General features: G+C 37.0%; 1 protein-coding gene across 1 annotated transcript in view; it reads left to right on the top strand.

The window, feature by feature from the left end:
- Positions 1–17,882, top strand: part of PCSK5 (proprotein convertase subtilisin/kexin type 5) — a 254,875-nt gene that overhangs the window by 121,032 nt on the left and 115,961 nt on the right. Inside the window, exons 8-9 of the mRNA XM_035891730.1 lie at positions 1,142–1,354; positions 11,336–11,436. Coding sequence (XP_035747623.1) covers positions 1,142–1,354; positions 11,336–11,436 — 314 coding nt within the window. The remainder of the gene's footprint in view (positions 1–1,141; positions 1,355–11,335; positions 11,437–17,882) is intronic.

Genomic DNA, 17,882 nt, shown 5'->3' with positions numbered 1-17,882 from the left:
CTGAGAGGGATATCCCATGCTTTTAGAGAATGCCATGTAAGAAAAGGTGACACAGTTTAGCTTAATCAAAGACAAGTTTAGTCCTTTGGTGAACCTTTCTATCTGAATGGCAAAATGCTTCCAGATGGTGAGTGCTGATAATTAATGCAGATCATGCAGTTGCATGAATCTGAATTTCATTCACAAGCATGAAATACATAAATATAAATCAGAAAAAGCCCAATTACTCATATATTGGTAATTATCAATTCCCATATATCGATGATACTGGTCATGATCATTTTCACTTTCATATCAATGCCTGTGTAAGAGTACTAGCACCACCAAAAATATTTTGATTCATTTGGACACTGTATAACTTTGGTGTGTTAAGAAAATGTTAACATGAGGTTACCTATTTTGAAATGTTTATTTGAAATTATGAGTATGCCTAAGTAACTTGCCTAACAAGTCCTACATTTAAAATATCGTGCTGAACTAATACTTTAGTGCTGCATTAAACTGATTTATAAGAACACATTATTTTTGTCCATTTTTGTTTGTATATTGTGCCATGCATTTAGCATTCATAAGGGACTAAATGGGCTGGACTAGACAACCTGAGGTCCCTTCCCACCTCAGCTATTCCATGATTCTGTGATTTATAGTGTCTGTGAAACAATGGCATTCTGGTCCACAGTAGATAATGCTACCCAAACAATACCTACTGCCACCAGTTCTTGTAACCCAAGAAGAAACAGCTGAGAGTGCCCTAATAAATGAAAGGTATCATGCATTACAAAGGGCTTTAGTTTCAAGTATGTTGTTTCTTTTCCAACTCAGTATGATGTTTTACTGCTTCCTATGAGTCTTCAGCACTTTCTTGCTATCTCTGGACAGCATAGATGCAAAGCAACAAACAGACACTGTATAGAAGTTGTTTCTAAAGCTGTGTTCATACCACTCATTTTCTGAATTTTTCTGATGTCTGACTCTGAACTCTGCTAAATCCTGTTCTCATTTCAGATTCTTCTCAGTGAGCTAGTTTCTTTTATTGTCTTTCTCTCATCAGATGTCTTTTTGGGGGAAAATACCTCTTTGTTAAGCAGGTGAAGGGGCAACAAGAATTATTAATCAAATCTTTTGTGCTGTTTCCAAACAGGGACGAAGAGGCTTAGGCTCAGTCTTTGTTTGGGCATCTGGAAATGGTGGAAGAAGTCGAGACCACTGCTCCTGTGATGGCTATACCAATAGCATCTACACTATCTCCATAAGCAGCACAGCTGAAAGTGGGAAGAAGCCGTGGTATCTGGAAGAATGTGCATCCACACTGGCTACAACATACAGCAGCGGAGAATCCTATGACAGAAAAATAGTACGCTTCTTAATTCTTTTTCTTACGTATATGAGTTTGTGTTTTGCATAGTCACTTCGGGGGAAGGGGAGAGAGCAAGCTCATTCATACTTACTAATGGACTACTTTAGAAAAAAATGGTACGTGGGCAAGTTCATTTAGCCCCAGTGTACTACTCGGTTGGAGTCACCATACTACTCTTTGAAACCAGCATGGGTATCTCTGCATGTTGCAGCCCAATGCAGTGCAGGTGCACCCAGTTCATAGCAGGTTTTTCCACTCACCTAGTTGCTGCCATGTCCGAGTGATATTTTCAAAGATCCTATTGCCACTGCCACCAAAACAGATTTCTTTCATTACCAATATCTTGTAGCCCATCAGTAGGCCTAAAGAACATATCCTCCTTTTGTTTTTAATTCAATTATCAATAGTTTTCACATTTTACACAAATAATATTTCCTACGTACCTCTCTATTTTCTCAGATTTATTTTGATCCAGCATCATTCCTCTTTTACATTCAGTGATGGTCACTTATTACTGCCTATTCCACCTAGCTGATACATTGTAAGCAAGATTAAGCTCAGTGCTCATCTTTCCTGTATTGTTCCTCATCTCCTTCCTAAACAGCCAGCATCCATTTTCCATTATGTTCTCACCTTGGCTGGAAACCAATAAATTGTTTTAATTCTGTTTGATAATCTATTGATACCATTAGTATTTGTATGCTATACCTGTTATTTTCAAATTGACTGCATTCAATGTACTTTTCAGTATTCAATATACTACTTTTAATTTTTAAACCCTTGTACTAGGATTATTCAGGCTTCTTAATAATGCCCTCTTCCCAGCTTATTTATTCTAGTGTTAAACTTACAGATCTTAATTTCTTCCTGATCAGAAAACTTAGGGATTGGGGAGCAGGGGGGAGGCAATTCCCCCAGATGTTTCCTTGAGCACCCATGTAACATTACCTTCTTTCTGGTACATAGCAGATACCTTTCTTGGTGTCAGTGAGGAGTTAAAAATTCTTTCAGCTATGTTTTTTTAATAGTGTCTGCCTTGCCTTTCAGGATTCTGGGATGCTGGCCATCCCTTCTTGGATCCTCCTTTATTTTCAGATGATCTAATTTTTGTTTTAAACTTGTTCTGAGGTAGTTCTTCGTTCCAGTAATTTTTCTGCTCTTAACTTGCTTCTCTCCACTGAAACCTTATCTCTCTTCCTGGCATGTTTCTTGTTCTCCATGATAAATAATAATAAAGAAAAGAAATTACTCCGTCTCCTAGCAGGCCTCACTTCTGTGATTAAATTCCCCCTACTGTCCTTTAAAAGACCTTCACTAACTTATTCATGTTTAAGCCAGACTAATACAACATGAGGTGAGCAGAGGCAATTGTGGTTCCCCAGCCTGACCTCTTGCTTAGCTGAGTCTGTAGGACTTCCCTGAGTCCTTCAGATCCAGCAGTTCCTGTCAACTCAACAATAATTTTCATAAATACAATCAATCTTGCTTTCAAAGTTTCCAGTGACAGAAAATCCACTTAAATTTAAGGCAAGTGGTTGTAATTACCCATTGCCGTTATAAATTTTTTTGTTTGCTATCTGAGCTCCTCTAGCTTCAGTTTCTAGGCGTTTGGTCATGTCACAGATTTTATTGCTAGTATGAAGAGCACTCTAGTTGTCTAACGTCTTTCTCCCTACCCATATAGCCTGATCAGTTAATCCCTTTTGACAAATGAAGGTAAGCTTCTTGCATCATTCTGCATAAGGTATATTTTCTTATATACCCTCTCCCATTTTATGAGCCTTGAGCACCCAAACTGGACACACCAGTCAGGTAGTAGCAGTATCAGTGCCAAATGCACGGGAAAATGTGTATCTGTGAGCACCAGCTCAGTTCCCCTCTCGAGACTGGTTAGCTTCACTGTCACGTAATGTGTTCATCACTGTGTGATGCCCAACCCACCTTCAGAGCTGCTGCTTCTCTTTTTCAGAGTTGGTGGTCCAAAGATGGATATGAGGGTAGTTATGGTGTCTTTATTGAAGCGTTTATCACTGCTTTAGTACTCGGTCCAGACCAGCCCTCACCATCACTTTCTCTTTCTCTGATGTTTCTCCAAGTGCAAAATTCATCAGAAGGTGCTGGCGTTTTCTTCCAAGTCTTTGATAAAAGCTTTAGGTCGTATCAATGCCAAGAACTGAATTGTAGAATATCTGATTAGAACCAAAACTAATTTCTTATGTGAGCTATAAGCATTTTTAACATTTCTCTGCTTCTAAATATATATCTGATTTCTTATATATGCTTACATTTTGAGACCTTGTAGTTATCCCATTTTAAATCTATGTATTATGTATCATACACATTTTTAATCTCTTAAATTCAATTTTTTTTTAATGTACAGTATTACATTATGTGTCTTACAGAATTCTGACTATACTAATTTCAACAAAAGTGATGGCCAGAAAAAAAAAACTGCAGCACTTTGGCAAGCTCTCTTTTCCAGCAGCTTATGTTATCCACCATTAACTATACTACAAGTTAATTAATTTATTCATAATTAGTTTAGATCCTTTATCAGCTGTTTTACACAGATAAAAACTTGGCAAATAGATTAAATTATTAGGGCAATACTGCTGACCCTTTCAAAATATTGACACTGTGTGGTTTTCTTTTGATCTTCTGGAACTTCTCCACTGTTCAAAGACATGCTAAAATCAACAGTACAGTCTAACATGTTACCTGTCCAGCTCTTGTAAAAGTCTTTTGTGCTTCCAAACTTTCTGATTTAAACTTGCCATTCAAAATAATATCTAAAAATAGGAAGATGATTTATCATCTTTGTATGCTCTGAAAACTTCATTTAGATCTTTTTTTCCAAAAAGGAACATTCAGTGAAATAGCCATTTACTTTACACTGCTATTAATTGTTCTATTATTTCTGAACAATTAAAAGAATACTGTTTTGGGGGTTCTTTTGCTTCTGATATATTTGAAAGTAAAACATCCTTATACTTTATTCTGTTCTTGTAGGCTTCACCATTTGACTTTTGTCTTTCCTTACCACCTCCTATGCACCTTCTGTCCTCTAATTTTTATTCACTGCTATCCACTTCGGGTTTTATTCACTTTTATTTAATTATGTATTACTTTTTGCACCTGTCAATACTTGTTTTGTTGACCAGTATATGCTTGCTCGTTTTTTAAAAATCTAGTAAAATATCTGTATGTTTCTCAGTCCTTATTTCAGTTGTCTACTTAGCGCATTCTTCTGATTTTTTAATAGCTGTAGTTTTCTCGATTATTGTCTTCCATTCTTTTCAATTAGCATGGACTTTCTGCTTTTACAGAATTACTGTTTCAATGAGAGACCATTGCTTATTTCTGATGTGTCACTGCCTCGTGAATTACGCTAGACTCAGAAAGACCTGGAGGTGATCTCACCTTTATTGTTAAAGACCTTCGTATGAACCACAAGAATAGATAATTTTTTAGTTTACCGAAGTATAGTACCCATCACTTCTAGAATTTATGTACTGTCCTAATACTTGCAGGTTTATATTTTATTGTAAGATTTTTGAAAGACATACTTTACAAATGAAACATTAATTATGTAGAGAATGAACAAACATTATCCCATTATTACAAAAATAATGAAGAGATTTTACATAAACATTATTTAAAAGATTTAAAGATACACCTCTTTAAAAATGTCAGCTTGGAGTCTCCATTGGAGATCTCACACAGGCTATCAGAGATAAGTAAAAATAACTTTTAACTTAAATCCACCAATTCTATAAGCACTGATTGCTTTTACTAATTGGATCCTCCATTCTTTTGGGAGCAACCCAGTTGCATATGCCAATTTTAGATTATTCTTACAGAGTGCATAATTTTACAGCGTGAATGGTAAAAGCACAAGAATTAACCCAAGCCTGTTGATCCTTTATTTACCAGAACTAAGTTTAACCTTGCACCCTTGTGCAAAGCAACTTTGATGTTGCATGCGCTGTAAGATTCACTGATCTCAAATGCTTGACTATCAGACCATAAATATTCCCTACAAGACTCTTTTCCTGTACGATATTATCAGTTGACTTCTGAAACACACAACCTATTTGAGGGTGTTTTACTACTGGCATTTGGCATTTGAAGGCAGGCAAGCCTGCTCCCCCTTCAGACACCTTCAGTAACAAAGCAGAACAGTGTACAGTAGATGTCGTCTACAGCTTTCTGTTTGTGTTGTGCGTAAACCAGTTATGCCCAACAGGGATAACAAGTACATGCTTCTGTTGTGCTACAGCCTGGTGAGAAATGCTGTGAAATTGTGAAGCCAGCTTTTCAAACTGAATAATAAGCATGCCTTTCAACATGAACACACATGGAGACAGGGACATTGCTCTCACCTGTGTGACTCTCTTGCTCATAGACTGATTTTGAGAGCAGTAGCAGTAGCATCGCTATTCTCTAAATCATCTGCTAAAATCCAATCCTCCTAAAGACCTATCAAATTGGAAAGAAGTCTTGTTTGAAACAAGAATTGAACTAAAGACAGAACTGAAAATTTTGAGGACAAAGTTTTTCAACTGCTATAAAATGCTAAAGGAGTCTAGAATAAAGATGATGTGTATTTGTTTTCATTGTTGCATCATACATCCTTTTCACCACATCATATCTCACATTGTTATTTAAGCTGCTGCTCCTTTTGAGTCAGAGATTGCTTTCATATCTTTCCACAAAAAGCTTAGAGCTTGCAGTAAGTTTAAAGGGAAAATAAAACAATAGAAGAAGAATAGAAATATTATTATTAAATTTAAATTCTCCAAATTCTCTTATGGATATACATTTTTATCCAGTACACAGCTATGAAGTTGACTTCATGCCATAATATGAAGACAGTAACAATGTTTGTTCAAGCCATATAGTGATTTGGTTTGTTGGAGTGAGACTGCTATATTCAAAATAGGAAGAAAAAATACTACTGCAGTAAATCAGGAAGAAGTGACCTGGCATGGGATTTACAATCAAAATCAAATTAACTCATTCTTATTTATTGTCATGTTACTCAGAACAAACTCCAATATCATGAGAGATTCTGCAGTGCTGTACTACAGAAATACCTATCTGTGGTTAAGGGACACTGAATGGTCATATTCCACAGTTCCTTCATACTTTTCATTGCAGTTCTTAATTTTAATATTTTTTTCTGTTTTTATAACCATTATGTGTAGAATGTGTTATAAGGTAGATGAACAAACAGTAGCCAAGTATTAGGCACTCATTGTGTGGACTAGAAATTCTTATAAAAATGTTTTGGTTTCAATACAGACTAATAGAAACACCCACACTTCTATAACTACACTAAGGACTTTGTTTTTTTCTCTTTTCATTACTATACATTTTTATAATTGCTTGTTACAAATATGGGATGTAACATAATTTTAGAAGGTTTTTTCAGTCTTGTACCATGATAGCTTAAGAACATAATTTCACCCATATAACTCTGTTTTCCATATGGAGCTTTTTTTACTGATTTTGAAGTAAAGTAAATGGAAGCAAATTCTGGACTGAAATAATTTGAGCTAACAACTACAGTTAAACAAACACTGATGTTACCATCTTGCATGAGTTCCTTGTGGCTCGTGGAAGGTACTCCAACTGTGCTTGACTTCATGCTGTAACAAAATTTATTGCAGTAACTGTTAGCCCATTATGGACCAAGATTCCAAACTTTGGATCTATTAACATGCCCAAAGCATACGAACATTTCACAAATGCAAATGGGGGTATACTTTTTACATTGACTCTTAGAGAAAAGAACTAGAATTACTTTTAGGTGTTTTCAAGAGCAGCTGCCAAGTGCTGGCATAGGTATAAGCATAGAAACTCACACTCTGGGATAAAGGCAAATCAACAGTAGGTACAGACCTTAAAAATAAATATACTTCTTCATAGACGTTATCTCTCATAACAAGTGAGTGCAGAAGTATTGGCTAATAATATACAGTTGTCAAGGTATTTTTTCCTATTATTCTCTTCTTTGCTGTTTTGAATACTATAGGACAATGCTGGAAGATAGCATCCCCACTCCAGTTCATGGAGCTAGGATAGGTTAAGCACCACTTAATAGAGTCATCTATATGGTCCTTTCATTTATCAAACATGTCGCACAAATGCATCACATTCCCTTTGAATTCCCTTTTCAAATTATTTCTTAGAGCACTAAGGAATTAACATATGAAAGTCCCTCACAGATACAATTTATAAACCTATTACATGACTTACCTGCTGAAAATAACCTCCCTACTTACTGCTCCACCTATCTCTTTGTCTTCTAAAAAATGCCAGTTCATCTGCTGAGTTTCTTTCTCTTCTAAGGTGTATTTCTGCCTTGCTAACTAGCTTCTGCTCTAACCAGAGCTTGAAACAAAACCACAAAAAAACCCAGCATCTCCTGCCAGTTCTTAAAACACAAACAAAAACCTGCTTGTGTTCAGAAACTTTTTCAGAGTGTCAAGACATACACAACAAGGCACCTTCAATTTTGGGTAGATACAGATACACAAAGGATATGAGAAGGAACAGCAGATTTTTGTTAAACACTTGTTACTTCTAGGGACACAGATTCATAGAAACTAACATGTCTTGAAGAACTGTAGCAGAAGGCAAAAAATGGTTCAATCAGTTCAGAAAGCTTGTGTCATGAAATATGAAAGAGCAAGAAATGCAGAGACTTGGGAGAGGAAAGAATGAGCATGTTCTCTGCTAAGGGAAATCCCATTTTTGACCTTAGTCATTAACCTCCCAGTCAGTGAAAAACTATGGAAAGATTGATGATGCAGCCTTAATAATGGCTGTACAGAAATGGCACCTCCTTAATTCTTCAGAGCAAGTTGCTTCTGTAAAACTATTACAGTGTGTCTAGAGTTTTTTCTTTAACAAATGTCTGCATTTTCTGAAACCTGTTGGACTTCTGCGCATGGCAGGTATTACAGTGCATTTTGGTCATTTCTATAATTTTTGGCTGCCTTTCATCAGGGTGTCCATCCTAGGTTGCTAATTTCATGTTGATTAAACTAGGCCAGTACCAGAAACATTGTCACTGTCTTCAGTCAAATCTAGCTGATTCGAAAGATTTAGAAGTGGATATAACTCGTGGCGCTAGAAATACTGCATGGACTTCTCTTGGGTAGTCTGATCAGCATTTTCATAGATCAGCAGTTGTCACAAAGGTATTTGCAGCATACAAACATGCTGTACCCAACAAAAGATTCAAAAATTTCTCCTTCTCCCCACCCTACTGATCTGAATGATAGCTAATGACAGCTTCATGGTGCTGTCAAATACCATGTCCTTTTATTGTGATTAATGATGTTGCCCTCATGTGGTTCAGGAATTTAGGGCACCACTTTTCTTCTTGAAACTTGCTCGCCTGTTGGTGGTCCTGTACTCTTTTTTTCTCAGGGTAGAGGCAACACTTCTCTGACAGTGAATCCACAGTGCTGAAAAGCACGCCTCAGATCTTGGAGGTAATTTACGCCTAAACATCTCAGCTCCTGTCAGTAACTTTCCTTTGAAACAGCTCAAATGGGATTTCCATTTAAGAAGCTTTCCCAACACATTTTCCACTGAAATATTTGCTGAGTGAAAGAGAGAGACAAGGGTCTGTAGTTCAGACTGCTGCCACAACATCCACTTAGAATGTGAGAGGCAACATTGCCAAATAAAGAGGTGTCGTGGTTTATTCTGCTTGGTATCTGTAGCTACGGGACAGTAAAAACACTCTGGAAGCATGTTCTTCCAGAGGCTGAGAAACACAGAGAGCACAACACAGTGTGCTTTTCACTGTATCGAGAGAGGCTGTCTCTTAAGGAAAAGCTACTCTGAGGGCACTTCTCCCTGCCTGAGCTCCTGTAGGCTTTGCTACCCTTTGGTACTCTGAGGAAAGCACCTGCTGCACCACGTTTTTGCAGGGGACAAGGTACCAGGCTACAGAAGAGAGAAGCATGTATTAGTTGCTTTTCTGGCCTCTCTTCTTCCTGGCCTCCCTTCCACTCCGTGCCACAGGACTGACCATTTTTTTTTTCCAAATGGGATACCTGAATCTTGTATGTCTCTATTTGGGTGCGTGTCTCCCTGTAGTCCTTGGCCATATCAATCCCACTTGCAAAATCACTACTTGCATTCACACATATAGGCAGTGTAATGTTAGGGCCGTTCCTGCTGCAGTTTCACCTCTTAATATTGTCAGGACATTTATGGAATTTGCATGCATAAAGGTTTTTTCCAACACTATTAATTTTCATTGTCTAAATTAATACACAGTCAGTAGGAGGGAAGGCAAGAGATAAAGATATTATATTAACATTTTATTTATGGGGTTCAACTTTTAGTTGATGAAAGATAAAAGAAATTGTTTAACAAGGTATGCATTAAATAATAGGGAAAATATGTTCTTTCTAGACCTCATTATTATTGAATCTGGCCTTTGGTAAGTTCACTAATGTAAGGATACGACATTATAAATCTTTTAATCCATATTTTTCAACTTCTAGAAGCTTCCATTTTATTTCTCTTGCTCACTACTTCCTTTCCACAATCATTTCCTGGGTGCTGTTAGCTCCTTCGCTATTAGAAATCTTTTGTGTTAGCTTGCGTACACTTACATGTCATGAAAACTTTCAGCAGCCTTATACAAATTATGTAATACATATACTACTGAATTTGGCTAATGCAAATGTGTGAAACACATGCATCCTACATGATATTACTGGTATTCTGGCCAGATGGGTTGTGGCTGTTTTTTCAGATCATATTTTGCATATCTTTCAGTTTCAGAACTAGACAGGTATTTTTTACATGCCCTGTGCTTTTTTTGTGATTTTCCGATCCTCTGATCCTCTCCCACCCTTGTGCATATCCATGTTGCAAATGAAGTACAATACTAGTGAATTAGACAAAATGGAGACACGATAATTCTGTATGCTTAGGTAAGAAGCTGTGTAAGCAACTTCTCCTCTGCCCTTCAGGCAGATATTTTATGTCTACTAGTGACTGAATCTCTGGGATCAGCTGAAATGCTGAGAATAAGGTTTGACATCACAGGTCATTCACTGCCACCTTCATGGAGGTTTCCATGCTGTGGGCTGCTGTCTGCTAGTAACTGTTCTCAAGTCCGCTCGGGTTTTGCTTGAGCTCCTGTTAGGTAGCAGTGACTAAAATTCTTTGTGAGATTGGAGCACCCTAACACTAAGTAGAAGTCTGTGCCTCTAGGTGGTATTGCACATTATACATCCACTTAGATTACATATAAAAATATGTGGCAGCATATAGTTAAGCAATACATAACAATTTAAAGCTGCAATTAACTAATTGGCCAGTAATGTCTAGCCTAAATTTGTGATTACATCAGGATTTTCCAATTAATTGTTCCTTAATTTCATAAGGCATGAAGGAAGGATTAAACACGGTACTTAGCATGAGCCCAACTGTATTCTGTTCTTTCACATACTTCCAGTCTGACTTCAGGCAGCCTAATTAACCCCTCCGTACCACTTTTATAATCTCTAAAATGGGCATAACCAGTCTGTATATAAGGAGCACTGTAAGATTTAGTTCATTCCCATTTGTAAAGTGCTTTGAGATTCTTGGATGGAAAGAGCTCTATAAATGCAAACAGAAGGGCAGAATTATAACTGTGCAGTTTTAAAACCCTCTGCATGTTTTTCTAATTTACAAGTATTTTTGTTGATCACGCCATGAAAAAAATGGAGACTTACTTATGTTTTCAGTGCAAGACAGAGAACACTTCTCCATGTTCACGTGACTTCAAGCTCAGAACATGTAACATCATGTGTTCAGACACCCTTTTTTTGCCTTTCCTTGCAATGAAAGAGGGAAATACCCTCCACGTAATTGCAACTAATTCGAGCAAATGAAACCTGTTCTTATTTCTGAAGCTGTGTTCTAAATTTCATACATTCAATTTTCAATTTCTTCCAGATCACCACAGACCTGAGGCAGCGTTGCACAGACAGCCATACTGGAACCTCAGCCTCTGCACCTATGGCTGCAGGCATCATTGCGCTGGCACTGGAAGCAAAGTAAGATCTGAGTTATACTCTGGGGGAAAAAAAAAAAAGCATACGGAAAGATCTTTCTCACTCATCCAGCACCTTTATCCAGGGGTCTTAAAGTGCTTTGGAAACTTTGTTGTAGTAATTCACAATACCATCCCAAGGGCAGGAAAGATCTGCGTGCTTATTTCACGGGTTGGAAAGCTGACACCATGGAAATGACAGCAGACTACTCAATGTTGAAATAATTTTGAATGGTATTGAGCACAGCTAGTTTCCACTATATGATGTATGGGATCCTCACAATGTCTTACAGTACCTTCACAGTGCTGCCCAGATCTGCTGTACTCTGCAGGCTACTGTAGGTTGCCTCTTGCATTCGTCAGGCTCCTCTTAGCAATATCGGTTCTTGAACATTGAACAAAGTTTTGGGATGGTGTTAGGCTACCATGAACAGAAATTAATACAGTATGAAAAATAAAAATTCTCAACTTCTGCATGCTGACACAAGTCAGCTAAGTTCCTCAGCTGTAAAAACCATGGATAGTGTAGCTCCAAAGTCCTTTTACCTTTCGCTCAGAAAAGTTTCCATCTTACAAGCATTTTCTCAACTGCAGGATTTTTTTCTTTGTGTCTGGTATCTATTTTTAATGTGCTTTGTGGAGCAGCAGCAATACTGGAGATCTATCAGGTAAATCTGTATTTCAGAACCTTTTGAATTACTTTGCTTGTGTTGGATAATATTTGTAGGTCTAAGGTGGAATGCTCTAGCCCAAATCCTGCTTGAAATCAAATGTTTTAAATGCTAGGAGATTGATTCTATTAAATTCTGAAGAAAACCAATTTTCTCTGTGGGCAGCCAGCTCATTTGAAGGAAGAAAAAAATTTGCACACAACAGTCATTTCAAATTGTACGTAATTCATAGCAGCAGGATTGTGTTTGCATCATTAATGTTGCTTTTTTTAGGAAACCATGTGCCAATATTCAACACAGAATACTTTTTTCTGTTGAGTTATAGTCATGAGAATAAGAGTAATTGAAGAGCTGACGTATTTTTAAGTAGCACAGGACTCATATCATTATAAGTTGATTCTCTTAATGTAGTCATTAGAAACAAAGGTGTTTTGAAAAGTTAATATAATGCTATTATTTTATAAAATCTTTTAAATCTCTTTTTAATCTCAGTTTTAAAGTTCATATGTTCACTCTAAACAATCTGCATATGCAGATAAAATTGCACATGTGTAGATTTCATTCTGCTGAAAGTTTTTCTAATTATTTCTTAATAAACAGAGGTTGCTTGTAATTTATCATTTGTATTTGATATGATATTTGTGTGCATTTTTTAAAAAATAATTGTTGTAATTGAAAGTTTTAAAGAATTATAGCACATAATACCTACAACCAAGCTATTACTGATTGTGACATCTTAAAACACACTGAGAAGCTTACACTTCCACACAACCTTTTTTCTCTGTGAGCTTTGGTGGTGGCTATATCAATAGGAAATCCATGTAACTGACTATGGACTAGCATTTTTTTGTCCAAATTAATAGTTGTAAATAGGAACAAAACCAAGACTGTATTAAAGCTTCACACACAGTGATGGAGACAAAATGTGCCAGTGAATAAAGATCCTAGTCACTTATTTGTAGTACTCTGTTGCATGGTGCTAACAAGAGATGCACGGTGAAAATACATTCATCTTGCCTCCTTTCAGATTCTATTCAGTTTCAGTATATGGAAGGTTCTTACTTATTTCCAAATCTTAGCCTGAGTATTTGAATAGATCCAAAGGAATTATATTAATAATATCATAAATGTGGTTTTCCTCATTTGTATTCCATTCACTGACTTTTCTCTCCTATGTCTACTTACAAACAATTTTCTGAACACAGCCAACATCAAGAAATGAAAGAAAAAAGGGAAAAACAAAGAAAGGAAACTAGCAAGAGAAATATTTTCAGGTTTCCCATGCTGTTTTTTCCCATAAATTAATCCAGTCCTAGGGTTGGAGAAACCTTTGGTCTTGTGAAGTTGTAGCTTATGAAGTAAGACCTTTAATTTTACAAGGAGATCATATCATAATAATATATTCAATTTTAATGTCTGGGACTTGTTTGCATGAAATCTATTCAGATTATTTTAAGCAGTTTCTGAATGGCAATTCTTATTTATTTATTTGATTTGAACGTACAGGTTGCATTTTTCTCCTGTGGTACCTGGCAATTTAGGTGATCCTAAATAAATGCTAGGAATTAGAGTATGCAAAAGGAAGTTTTGAACTCATCTTAAGTCTTTTCTGCAATACTTTTAAGATATAAGACACGTGATATTGTATCTTAGTGTAAGGGCTTACTGGAACTAGTTTGCATTCAAACAGAGTTTGCATTTACATAGTTTCTTCGTTAGATTCCATATTAGTGCCTGTGCTAATAGCACTAGAGTTTATATGAGATTTTTTAAAAAGACTAGTTGGAAAGGGGTTTTGCAAGGCTAATTATGCTTTTCATACAGCAAGCTGCTTAAAAATTGGAGCACTTAGTCTTGAACAGTTCTTGAATATGTCTGCAATAATGTATACTTTCATTCCACTTTATACTGGAAAACACAACAAATTATACCGTGGAGAGGTTTTGAGCCTACAAGGTCAGTTTTCCTCAGTAGCCAAGTTCTGTTCCTGGGAGACATCACGAGGTGAACAGAGAACTAGTCTGGCCTGGGTATGAGGTAGAACAGCCAAGAGGTTGCTTCAACTCACACGCAAAGGTACATTAAATCAAGGGAAAATGAGCAAGGAAGATTTCCACTCCAACCTGCCACTTTCTTTCTTTGGTAAGTCCCATATGGTAGGATTGACAAAGAGCTGATGGAGGACCTCTTACCTGCCAACTGATTTGAACCCTCCACTTGGTTGTTTTTTCCAGCTAGGATCTGCTCCTGAAATCCTGGCAACAAATTATTTTGAGACAGTGGACTGCTTACTACCCCAATTTCAAATTATCTGAATGCATCTTTTTTATGAATTGCATTTTTGGTCCAGTATTTGAGTATCAAGTGGATATTTTCCCGGAGGAACCAAAGAAATGTAACTGAGTTTCAGACTGTTTGTTTGGAATCCCCGAGGGCATAATGGAGAAATGTAGATACGCAACAACTGTCACATAAAGAAAGTAATCTCTTATATGGTTTTCTTATGGTATGCAGGTGGTTAATGGTCTTATCTGATGGTTCCCAGTATATCTAGTATGCTGTTCAGGCTCTGTAAATAAAGGCTTGCTAATCTATTGCACTTCTTAGTCATTACATAATGTTGATTTTTGCTAATTGTCAACCAGCAATTATGGGTATGAAGTATAATTGATTTAGTCAGCAGAGACAGCAACCTTCTTACTAAAAATAAACTATTTGCATTACATATTACCATCTACTGTTTATATAGAAATACCCCTTCTCATTGACAGAAGGTTTGCATTTGGGATTTGGATGAATTGGAGTCAGGAGAGACAGTATGCCTGTATTTGTTAGAGTGGGCATTGTGCCATGTTCCTCTGAAGAAGCTGAATTTTAAAAGAATCTTAGGTCGGTGATGGAAGAATACATTATACATCCTCAAGTGAACTGCATGCTCCACGATCTATAATCCAAAGCATGTTTTATAACCCATGGTGTATAAACTGCAGTTACGTGAGTAAGAAGTAGCATCTGAAACAGTGCTTTATATTTCTACTGTGTGGCATACCCCGTGATACAGCTTTGGAGAGAGTCTGGTTTTTCTCCGTGATTCTCTTCACATGAGCTGTATACTTCATTTGTCTATGGCTACATGAAACTAAGACTAGAACAAGGTAGTGCTGGGAAGAGATAAAGAATTTCAGTGAACTCTTATACCAACGATCCATTCAGAAAAGTGACAATGCACCGCATTCTTCTAAAAGGCAGTGTAATTACTGAGATGAAAGGAAAATGAAGTTCGCATTGCAAGGGGTCAAGAGTATCAGAGGAAGATACTTTGGATTTCTGAAAACTGATCAGATACTTGCAATATTTTCCATATTGATTGATTTTCTTACAGAAAGGAGAAAAGCAGTATACTGTCTGGCAAGGGGCAGTTTTGGATACAGAGAACATATTTCTGTGTCATCAAAGTTATGAGGAGTTTGCTTGTTCATAAATACAGTCAGAAGCTAAAGGTGATGAGACAGCTGAGGTGAACTGTGGAAGTGCTGTCAAGTGACCTCTATAGGTAGGCTTCCAGTGTAAAAGAAGGAGAGGTTATCATTTAAGTCCATCAGCTTTAGCTAGGTCTTTGCTCCATTGATTGATTGCCTATTATAAAAGGGAACACTATACAGCATGTGAGTTAGAAATCTTTTTTTTAAAGCTTTGCATTTTTGGAGTACTTTTAAAATAATGCTCTTAACAGTGAAGTATTTGAAAAATGTAAACAAAAACAAATGCTTAAATTAGAGACTGTGTTTCTCTTGAGCTTTAACCACCTCCATCACTTAAGCAATTTCAGTTATTATATTGAGATTGATTTGGAAGTACTTGCCTGTATTCATGTTGCCCAGTGTTTCCCATTTTAAGGTCCTGTTTTCAGTTACATGTGACTTTGCCAAAGAATAATCATGCAGTCTGAAATTTTCCATGTAACTTGCTTTAAAAAGGTTTTAAGAAAATTCCATCCAGACATTTCTTAAACTGAGTCTAGGTTAAAAAAAAAAAAGTTTGACTGTGATAATTTTTAACTTCTTCATTGAGTTTTACTGTGTCTGCACTTTGGAGCAGCAGCTAGAAACAGAACTAGTAGATAGCCATTGTTCTGGTGCCAGGGCAATGCCTTTCACTTTCACAAGCTTTTCAAAAATCTCAGTTGGCATACGCTCAGTTGAGAGTTTTAAGAGTTTGGCAGCTCTATCTCCTGTAGTTTCTTGGTTCTCCAAGTGTTCCCCAGTCTCAGCTTTTAGAGGCTGTTTAGGGTTGTCTCTGAAGTTGCTGTTAGGGGTGCTGCTGGCTGTTCACCTTGAGAGAAGGGACCCCATCTGCTTTTCCTTGTCTGTGTTCTTGCAGAGAGAGGAAAAGGAGGAAGGTAGAAGAGGAGCAGGTTCACTAGATTGCAGTCTCCCTGCAGTCTTTCTTCTGAGATTGCTTGCACCACAGTGTCATAGCTCAGCTACATTAAAAGTGATCAGTATTGTTGGTCTTGGCAGATAAGTCAAATCAATAGCCTGGGTACCATGCTGGTCATAACGGTCTGCATTAACTTAAGGTAATGTAAGGCTTCCCCACATGCATAGCCACAGCTGGTTCTAAAACTGGCAACTGACCTGAGGTTTCTGTTGTTATTGCTTCCACGCTGTTGTCCCTCAGCAGACTGTGCACAACAGACTGTCTTTTGGGTGGTCACATTTCATTCTTCCTCTGGAGAAGGCACAATAAGGGATTTTATTCAGGTACTTCTCTCTCAAGGGATTTATCTCCCAGAAAGTCATCATTCTCAACCTGCAGTTGGGCCATTGATTGTTTTCTTTTTGGCACTTAAGATTTTCTGTCTCTGGGAAAAACATGATACTCTGTAGGCTCTAGAATCTGCCACCACTGTGTGCACTGCAGATTTGACAGAGGTGCACTGGAACACCATTGCTGGTGGATGTATGGCTGCCTATCCTGCTGTTCATGTAAAGAAATATATCTGTCATGTCGTATCATAACTTGTCTGTATTCAGTCCCAGAAAAAAAATGAAGATAATCCAAAAGACGGTTGTAGCCAATGCAAAAGCCTTTAGAGACTGATTTGTGAAGAGAGTAGGATGCATTGCAGAAACTATGGAGATGCTGCATGAATACAAACTGAATGGCATACAGTTGACCCAGACATAAACTGATAAAGATGATTTTGTACAGGCAAATGATTTTACCTTGAAAAGATGTTCAAAAAGCTATAGGTTTGAATGGAAAATTCTGGTATTGTAGAATGTGTGAGTTTGAGATGTTTACAATTAATATGTTTAAAATATGAGTGTTACTTAGTAACTATCGAAATGGATGGAACCAGTGTGTCTTTCCACAGTGAAACTTGGGAAGTAACATGACACATCAGAATGCAATTGGTTTAGATTATGTGTTCTTAATGAGTTTTAGTCAGCAATTTGTTTTCAGATGTGTGTCACTGCTCTTCTTTGTCCAGTGCCTGAATTAAGCTATTGATGGAAAAAGAGGAGGGTTTTGACAATTAATGTAAAAGGCTACTGACAGCAATATTGATCCTGGAAAGATAGTTTCCAAAACTTCATTAATTGCACATCTTTTTAGACAAAGCTATATTGCATATGCTGTTAACACTCTTTTCCAACTTTAATGATTCTATAATTCTATGAACTGAGAGCTAACTCTGAAGTAGTCAGATGGTTTTGTTTGATATACTAGTTGAATGAATAGTGGTTTACCAGGTCAGAAAATGAAAAGACCA

Source organism: Egretta garzetta, unplaced genomic scaffold (genome assembly GCF_000687185.1).
Source record: "Egretta garzetta isolate BGI_Z169 unplaced genomic scaffold, ASM68718v1 scaffold353, whole genome shotgun sequence".
NCBI lineage: Eukaryota > Metazoa > Chordata > Aves > Pelecaniformes > Ardeidae > Egretta > Egretta garzetta.
This window is presented reverse-complemented; position numbering and strand designations above follow the sequence as displayed.